This window comes from Oncorhynchus keta, chromosome 28 (genome assembly GCF_023373465.1).
Source record: "Oncorhynchus keta strain PuntledgeMale-10-30-2019 chromosome 28, Oket_V2, whole genome shotgun sequence".
Lineage (NCBI taxonomy): Eukaryota > Metazoa > Chordata > Actinopteri > Salmoniformes > Salmonidae > Oncorhynchus > Oncorhynchus keta.
The window spans coordinates 33,499,590-33,509,265 of NC_068448.1; the positions used below are offsets into that span (position 1 = coordinate 33,499,590).

A 9,676-nucleotide genomic window follows, 5' to 3' on the forward strand; every position below is an offset into this window, starting at 1 on the left:
GGGTATACAGTATTTATCATAATTGTAATGATTCAACTAGTGAGTTGGGCTTCACTGTGCCACCTTGTGGCCAATGTAAGCAGAAACACATTCTTTGTGAGCATGTGTGAGTACGTCAGAAATACATACATCTGTGGTATACATACACTGTAGACAAGTGATAGGCTTACTTGTCGACATCAAATATAGGGTGCTTCCTTTCCCTCTTGCGATTTTTAATTCATTAATTAATTATGTAACCAATAAGTACTGAATGCACAAAAATAAGCTGTACTCCCCCCATCTAAGAAATTTTTGCTAAAAAAAGAACACATTATAGTCATTCTCATGCCAGTCATCCATGATTAGGCCTATAGCCTAGCTGTTGATACTTCATTACACTCTTCGTTTGAGAGGTAAACCGCTAAACATCTATGGTCAACGGCACATAGCTCGCTGTTGTCAGTTCTGGATTTGAGAAACCAGAAGAAATTAGTCAGTAGATGGCGCCCTTCTCCTTCAAACTCATGCTCTCACCACATTATCCTTGTAAATTTCAAAAGTTATATATTACTTATGCTATTATGTTAGGTTATTACATAATACTATTATTTTCTGTTGTGATATATCTGCGTTCAATGTGTTGTGTGACCTGCATTGTTTTGTAGCCTAAGCCAAATGGCTTCCATTCTCCATAGAGGAAATAACGAGTTCGGGAAGAAATGGGTCAGTGCTATCTGAGATCCCTGGGACGTCCCTACACTAAATCCTAATCATAACCCTTACCCTAACTTTAACCCTTATCTAACCCGAATCATTTTCAGCGTCAAATTCAATAGGGTAGGGACGTCCCAAGGATCCAATGAAAAGTCCCCCTCTAGGCTGTAATAAGGGAAATCCGTTTCGGCACGTGCTCAGTGGAGGCTCAAGTGTACTGAGCAGGCGCACACAGTGCGACTGGCAAGCGGACAGATGTCGCATCGCTCTTCCTCCGCACCCTTCACAGCTTCCGCGCTGGAATGATTGGCACTTAGATGTTCATACAGCCAATAAGACGTAGCTCAGTTAGATCTGCATAAAGTGGCAGCCTGCCATTGGTTGACTGCGTGCCCCTGCAAACAGCTTCGCGTGCCATTACAGTTGTTGTTCTGAGGCGCAATTGGATCTCTGGATTAGGCCGAGCTACTGATAAAATAATAATACTAATAATTAATAGGTTAAGACGAAGTGAACAGCTATACTGAAATATGAACCTATATCATTGAAGTATTAATGTATAGTTATTACAACCCTCATGTTTATCCAAATATAGATGCATTTTAAGCATTTGCATCAGTGAATATTAAAATAGAAACTACAGAAACTATTGAAAAAATAGACATGCAACATTATTTCAAAGGTAGGCAAGTTATATCAACAGGCTTTGTAAAATACAGTATCTTTAAGCATCGTGAATATTTGTGAACACAAAAAGCATACATTTTTTTAAGGGTATGAAGAAGTTGGAAGTAAACCGCCAGCGCATTCCCCCAATTCGCCTTATCACTTCACAGACAGACCGACTGCACTCGCCGCTTTGTTGTTTGTCCCTCCAGTGCCGATTGAGCAGCGCGTGACTGACAGCCCGCGGGGGTGTTGTCCAATCAGCAGTCTGCCCCGCGCCCAATGGGTGAGTCCGCACGTCCATTGGCTGAGACGAGTGTGGGAAAGAATGCAGAGAGGGTTTCACACGAACTGGGAGCATGCGAACCGTCTATAAGTACGGCTGGCGTGTGTCGGCAGTAGAGCAGACTCGACCTGCCCAAAGTAGCTTGGCACAGCGTACTCTCTTATACTCGCGAGTGATACAGCTGATCAGTGGGACTTGCTCACTTCTGCGTGACTGTCGTAGGATATCTTTCACACTGGTTACAATTTGATCTAAACATAAAGAAGCAGAAATATTTTCCAACGTCTCCAAAAGGATATATTTTTTCTATCTGCCGGAGGAGGTCATTTAATCCAAAATGCCAGCCGACACCATGGAGAAACAAACGGCATCCCCTATTGCTGGTGCACCTGCAAATGCTTCCCATACTCCAGACAAACCCAAGAATGCCAGCGAGCATAGAAAGGTACACTTCTAAAACTGCCTATGGATTTAACATTAATCTAATATATTCAGCATAGACCTGCTATGCTAGGCTAATGTTGTTGCAAATTAAACTGTAGGTAGGCTAACGACATTTTACTTGTGAGATACTCAGAATTATCCATGAACATGCAATTATCCATGAACATGCAAAAACATTTATTTTGCAGTCCTCAAAGCCAATCATGGAGAAACGTAGGAGAGCGAGGATAAACGAAAGCCTTGGCCAACTCAAGACACTCATCCTCGATGCACTTAAAAAAGATGTAAGTCAAAGTGATTTCACAATTGAACATCACTGTTTAGTTCATTATTCCTGGGATTTAATGTGGTATTAATGCACACTCCTTAACTTTGCTATGTTCTTATCCACAGAGTTCCAGACATTCTAAATTGGAGAAAGCCGATATTCTGGAAATGACAGTGAAGCACTTACGGAATTTACAGCGTGTGCAGATGACTGGTAAATTGCAATGCGAATATCTCATTTGACATCTGGTCAACACTTAATTTTTACATTCTCATCGAATAGACACGATTTCTAATGCTCTCATTTTCTTTTTCCTCAGCAGCGTTGTCAGCAGACAATACTGTCCTCAGTAAATACCGGGCGGGATTCAACGAATGCATGAACGAGGTCACTCGCTTCTTGTCCACCAGCGAGGGGGTGAACACGGAGGTAAAGTCGCGGCTTCTCAACCACCTGTCAGGTTCCCTAGGCCAGATGATCTCCATGAACTACTCACAGCCAACCCCAACTCAACAGGCTCACCTTGCGCAGCCTCTTCACGTGCAGCTACCTTCTACCGTGCCCAGCAGTGTCTCTATGGGTTCCAAACTCAGCACCGTGGAAGCCTTGTCTCCAAAAGTTTTCGGGGGGTTCCAGCTTGTGCCTGCCACCGATGGACAGTTTGCCTTTCTTATTCCCAACCCGGCATTCGCCTCAGCATCAACCCCAGTCATCCCTCTGTATGCTAACGCAGGTGTACCTATGTCGGTTAACGCCAGTCCGGTCCACTGCAGCTCTGCGCCAACAGCATCATCCCCAGTCCATGGGATGACATCATTCGTCGGTGTTTCTCAGGCCGTCAGCCCTGTCGGTGTCAGCACTGGTTCGGAGAGCACTGAGGCTGTTTGGCGACCCTGGTAGTTTGGTTGAAATGGACTCTACAATAATGAAAGTTATTTTCATTAAGTAAATAGTTCCGTTCTAGGGGACATCGTTTCATTTCTTGGACACGGTAAACGTTTGTTTAAGTTATTGGCTGATTCCAAAATTTGGATGTTGGTGATAAATATAGTGTCCATGCAATGGAAGATTTATTCAAATGTTTGTGATGAAGTACTTTTTATGGAAATATTTAGTTTTGTACAAAGTTGATATTGATTGTTATACCAAAGCTGTGTGTTTTTATATTGTTTGTCGTTTATGTTTGGAAATTGATGTTGGGCAGTGGCCCATTGACCTAATAAATCAATTGTCAGAAATGAACTATTTTGTCTTCACTTCTATATCACTGCTATAACCCTTACAGTGGTGAAAAAAAGTACCCAATTGTCATACTTTAGTAAAAGTAAAGATACCTTAATAGAAAATGACTCAAGTAAAAGTTAAAAACTACTTGACTAAAAGTCAAAAATCTGGTTTTAAATATGCTTAAGTATCAAACATAAAAGTAAATGCTATAAATCGTTTAAAATGCCTTATATTAAGAAAACCAGAGTACGTTTTTTTTTTAAATATAGCCGAGGGCTATCCAACACTCAGGCTTAATTTACAAACGAAGCATTTGTGTTTAGTGAGTCAGCCGATCAGAGGCAGTAGGGATGAACACATGTTATCTTGATTAACGCGTGAGTTGGACCATTTTCCTGTCCAGCTAAGCATTCGAAATGTAACTTTTGGGTATGAGGAAAAATGTATTTGAGTAAAAAGTTCACATTTTCTTTAGGAATGTAGTGGAGTAAAAGTTGTCAAATATAAATAGTAAATGACAGATACCCCCAAAACGATAAGTAGTAGGCTACTTCAAAGTATTTTTACTTAGTTACTTTACACTTAGAACATAGTTATACAGGTTTAGGATTTCTTGTTTCTATAAGGGCCCTGTGTAAAACTAAATATTAAGTAGGCTATCTTCTTGTTTAGTCTTGTGTGTAAAAGTTGAATAGCCAGTTGAACATCAGATATAGGCCTAATGTCTGTCAGGGTCTAGGCTCATATCAGTGCAGGTTTAGTAGTTATAGGCCAAAAACGACCCTGTAATCTTCATCCCGAGTGAGATAGGATGGTGAAAGTCCTGACAATTCACTTGTTTACAATTTTTCTTAACTGTGGCGGGAAGTTAGTCATTCCGGTGTCCTCTAAAATGCAGAATGGGTTGAAATGACAATGGCGGGGGTGTATTTTTTCTTTTGCAAAAAGGTAATTACAAGTTTGAAAGGGGTCTCATCCTGTATGCAGCGGGATCTCTAAGAAGTCTAAACCCCTATTCATGAGCCTGGGAAATGCGCTTTGGGGTTAATGTCACTAACAGATTGCCTCGCTGAAATGAGAATATGGAAGGATCCTCGCTTCCTTTTGTGCAACCATTGTTCAGTTAACCCATGTAGGCATAAGTGAATAGCGGAAAACGAGGGAAAATGGGGAGTTTAGTGCCTTGGCGGGTAAATTGGACGGAAGAGTTGAATTGATCAAAGCAGTTCTCTTGGACCTCATGACTTTGAATTGACATAATACATGTTAAATTCGAAATTTCCTTTTGAAGTATGGATTCATGTTCCAAATACCTCTTGAATGAAACAAAATAGCACCCTCATCTCTCCAGCCAAACCAAACTCTCTCTATCTCTCTCTTTCTCTCTCTCGCCCCTCTCTCTCTCTCTCTCTCTCTCTATCTATCTCTCTCTCTCTTTCTCTCTCCCTCTCTCTCCGTCCTTCTCTCCGTCCTTATCCCTGGATGTAAACGTATCTTTCCCCAGTGAGTGCGTTCCGGAACTGGGGGACGTGTTGCTGTGGCGGGCGGCATGTGTCAGCCACTTGCATTCAGAGGGCATGTCATGCCAAATACAGAAAGAGTGTTCTCTTTCCAGTCTTTTCGGTCGTCTGAAACAGCAGGTAGTCAGTAGGTTGTCACCGTCAAAAACACCGCCATTGGGGAGCAATTTTGAGGTAATCATTTTGCGCGGACTGAGCGAGCGCTTGAGGTGAAATAGAACTAGAACTATCAGCGTCCTCCTGCCTTCGCTACCGCTACGAGGTAAAATAGAGACAAGCAACCAGCATAGAAACGGACGCTTTGGTTCGTTACGTAATCCGGTTAGATTTGTGCAAGTTTATCAACCGCCTTAGCAATAGAATCCCATTGTGACGCAGAGTAGGACACTATTTGGGCGGGGGACACTATTTGGCATGACAGGCCCGCTTTACCGCTGGTCAGATAGGCTCACCAGTCGACTCACGCCAGTGCGAGTGCACGGCACATAGGTCGTAAAGTCCAATATTCTGTCCATAATAGAATGAATGCGTCTTGGCAGCATTTTTTTGACTATTTATGTTGAGCATTTGGACTCGAAAGTACATAAACATGTCTTTTCACTATAGCCTATAATAATGTTATTAGAACACCTATTTTTCCAATTGGATTGCCAATACAACTCATCGTGCGTAAAATGTTCAATTTGAGCTTCTCCGCATCTAATAATGAAAAGTTGGTATCTCATGGACTGGGGATGATGCCTGTTTGACCGTTTAACTGTATATGACAATAACCATGAAATTTGTGTTTTGTTCATTTATGTAGTTTCTTTTTTACTTTTCTCTCGGTGCCCCTTCAATGACACTCTCCGAAAATGGCATTCTGAAACTTCGAGCCAGCAATGTATAACAGGCTGCTTCTGCACAGAGGCATAACTGAAACACAAGTTGGCAGTGTGTGGGCTCTGCGGCTGTTCCTTGTTCCTTGTGCCTGCGTGTCTAAGTTAATAGTTCAGAGATGCCTTTGTGGTGCTGAGGTCGTGAGAACCGAGCGAACTAGACTGCTTGCAGCCGGGCAGAGCGCCAATCAGTAAATCCCCGCTGGCAGGCCGGGTCGTGCACTGGGCCGCGCTCCATTCTCCAGAGGTGAGGAGGCGTGCAGGCCGCCAAGAAGTGAGCCTGTACTGGTGTAAACAGAAATGAAGCTGGACAGAGCTCGAGCACACACCCACCCGACAGGCCCGGAGGGAGTTTATTGAGTCCTTCCTTCTTTATATGGCAGCAGCAACTAACAAAGTATGCCTATAGGCTAAATGTTATATTTGGATATGCAGGAAGTCTGCGAGTCTGAAAGTAAGTTAAGTGAGGCAACATGTAAAATATCACATACTATTATTAATGCATTCATTTACAATGGGAACGACCAGTCTTAAAGACAAATTAATATGAAAAACGCGCGAATTCACCGCCTTTTCTGGTGTGCTTGGGGACCAATATCATTCCTTCAGAGGATAGAGCGCCCTGGGGGAGTAGCGCAATGGTGTCCGTGTGAGATGATGCTATTGAAGGGGTCAGGGTTGCCTTCTTTGAGCTGACAAATTCTCATTCTCATTAAGTTAACATTGTAGATTCTCGTAAACACCATATCTCCATAGAATCAGGGGTGCTGAGGGTGCTGCAGCACCCCCTGAAAAATGTCATATGAATAATATAGGGATATATATTTAATTTAATTTGACCTTTATTTAACAAGGCAAGTCAGTTAAGAACATATTGTTATTTTCAATGACGGCCTGGGAACAGTGGGTTAACTGCCTGTTCAGGGGCAGAACGACAGATTTGTACCTTGTCAGCTCGGGGGTTTGAACTCTCTTCCGGTTACTAGTCCAACGCTCTAACCACTAGGCTACGTGCCAGTCAAACGTTTTGACTCACCTACTCATTCAAGGGTTTTTCTTTATTTTTTAAACTATTTTCTACATTGTGAGAAGTCCTTCAAAAAGCATTCCATGTGACTACCTCATGAAGATGGTTGAGAGAATGCCAAGAGTGTGCAAAGTTGTCATTCAGGCAAAGGGTGGCTACTTTGAAGAATTTCAAATATAAAATATATTTTCATTTGTTTAACACTTTATTGGTTACTAAACGATTCCATATGTGTTATTTCATAGTTTTGATGTCTTCACTATTAAAGGGTGGCTACTTTGAAGAATTTCAAATATAAAATATATTTTCATTTGTTTAACACTTTATTGGTTACTAAACGATTCCATATGTGTTATTTCATAGTTTTGATGTCTTCACTATTATTCTACAATGTAGAAAATAGTACAAATTAAGAAAAACCCTTGAATGAGTAGGAGTGTCCAAACTTTTGACTGGTACTGTATATATTGTTAGTTGTTTTCCTCACAAAAGTAGTGCACTAGTCCTGTTTTAGCGGACTGATATAGCCTTCTGTCACACAGCCCCCCCCCCCAAAAAAAAAAAAGATGTACAGTGCCACAATATATATCAGTTTATTGCATAAATCGTGCATGCATTGGATTGCAATGCAGGTGCAGTACAATAATCAAGTCAGTTTAATGAATTACAGTGTAGACTAATTAATGTATAGGCTATGAAACAATGTAAACGGAGAAGAAGGATAAAATGTTGTTATCGGCAGATCAAAATAGTGGAACGAAATCTCCGGGTGAACGGAGGAGTTGTCAATGGTGCTGTCATTCAATGTCCTTTATTTACCCTGTTCCTAATGAGCACGGACTGTTGCATTTTGACCTCTGCTCAGATGGATGAAACCAGCGGGGAACACAGGCACCACCGGCTACAGACCTACCACAGATCTTACTTGCAGTGGTGTAGTGATATTTTTTTTTAGATGAGGGTGTGCAAAGAAATATGTAAATGAGGTCATCATTTCCTCAATCAAAGTTTGTACTGACAGATCTACCCTATTGAATTACCTATCATTGCACTCCAACCCTATTTCCCGGAGTGCTACGGTCCTGTAGGGTTTCGTTCCAAACTAAGTTGTAACTAACCCGATTCATTCTATAAACCACCTAATTATTAGAGTCAGGTGCACTAGATTATGCTTGGAATGAAAACCTACTTGATGGCAGCTCTCCAGGAACAGGGTTGGAGAGCCCTGTTATAATATATGCATACAATGCATCTTGCAATTGCAACATCTGCCTAAGCCCACACATTGTGTCTCAAGAAAAGTGTATATTTTCAATACCCTCAAATCCCAAGTTAGGCATAACTGATTTCAAAATACGCCATCATCAATGTCAATCATGACTGATCATTTTTCACGTTTTAATGGTGAAACTGCATCTGCATGCCAATCATTTGATGGATCTCAATCAGTGTCATGGGAATAGCCTATGCATTTCAATCTTCTTGAATTACTGTTTCGTGAGCGAATCAAACCATATATCTTGCATAGTGGCTCTGAGTTTTGTCTCATGATGCTTTAATTTTTTTTTTTTTTTACAATTCAGCTTTAGCTAACCATCCTAAAATCTCATTAGAAATCTGATGTTTTTGGTGTTAAAGTAATGTTGTAGGCCTGCTATGCTATTCGGTTCTGTTACATAAAATACGAATTAATCGTTATGTTATCTTGCAAGACATTGATTCAGCTTTGATCTAACTTTACTAAACAAGCACCATTGTGAGAAGTGATATACTTCTGTTCGTAATAAAGTGATGAGTAGGACTATTGAGCGTATGCAACAGATCTAGATGAGTGTTATTTTGAGCGATTGGAACACCCTTCATGGTTCTAAAAGGACAGTGCTCGATAAAATGAGATGTGGTTCGCTTGAATACATATTACAGCATGCCTATTACATAATAAAATAAAACAGAGGGCTGAACTATCAATTCATATAATTTATTTGCATAGATTTAATCATCAAATCAATTGACCAAGTAGTGAACGCAAATCGTTACTAAACTAAGTAGATTTGCATCAAATTTGTTTTTAAACAGCCGCAAAATCAAGCCTATTTCACTGTTCTGTCGATGATTTCTTTGAGAATAGGCCTACTCGAATGTTTAACATTATTCAGGAGTTTGACACTTAATTACAGTTGCAAACTGACTTTATAAATGTAACATTCCACAGACATTATTTGTTTTACAGATTTCCTTTGGTGTGAGGGGTGATGAGGTGCTGTCAGTCTATCCTTCAGCTCTTAATTAAACAAGTTTGATTATGATGATAATTCTGATGATGGGCCACTGATAATTAAATGTACATTCATCCCTCAGGTGCCCAGTTAAGTCAACATTGAGGAAGGTCGGAGATGCTTAAGGATGGATGATCCTTAAATCCTTTAACTTTTGCATACATGTCGTGTAATAGTGTGAACCAACTTAAGTTCTAAAGTATACAATGCGAATATTATTTTAACTTATTCATTTCCCATACTATCTTTCTGAAGGCATATGGCAGAGCAGTGCCTTCAGAAAGTATTCACACCCCTGACTTTTTCCAAATGATTGTTGTTACAGCCTGAATTTAAATGGATACATTCTAGATTTTGTGTCACTCATCGACACACAATACCCCATAAT

At 40.7% G+C, this 9,676-nt stretch overlaps 1 protein-coding gene across 2 annotated transcripts; it reads left to right on the forward strand.

Annotated features, from left to right (window-relative positions):
* The first annotated feature begins 1,747 nt into the window (after nt 1–1,747).
* Nucleotides 1,748–3,602, forward strand: LOC118361072 (transcription factor HES-4-B-like). 2 transcript variants are annotated; one of them, XM_035740812.2, is made up of 4 exons: nt 1,748–2,093; nt 2,281–2,376; nt 2,486–2,573; nt 2,683–3,602. In XM_035740812.2, the coding sequence occupies exons 1-4, from the start codon at nt 1,986–1,988 to the stop codon at nt 3,258–3,260; spliced, it is 870 nt and encodes a 289-aa protein (XP_035596705.1). In that variant the 5' UTR covers nt 1,748–1,985; the 3' UTR covers nt 3,261–3,602. The 2 variants fall into 2 exon arrangements, with proteins under 2 accessions (XP_035596705.1, XP_035596704.1); XM_035740811.1 differs by having other exon boundaries at nt 1,749–2,093; nt 2,680–3,602.
* Nucleotides 3,603–9,676: the final 6,074 nt, after the last annotated feature.

Bases quoted from the DNA above. Each gene is read 5' to 3' on its own strand.
- LOC118361072 (XM_035740811.1), top strand. From the start codon at position 1,986: ATGCCAGCCGACACCATGGAGAAACAAACGGCATCCCCTATTGCTGGT. The intron at 2,094-2,280 runs GTACACTTCTAA...TTTATTTTGCAG, and splicing joins ATGCCAGCGAGCATAGAAAG to TCCTCAAAGCCAATCATGGA. The intron at 2,574-2,679 runs GTAAATTGCAAT...CTTTTTCCTCAG, and splicing joins ACAGCGTGTGCAGATGACTG to CAGCGTTGTCAGCAGACAAT.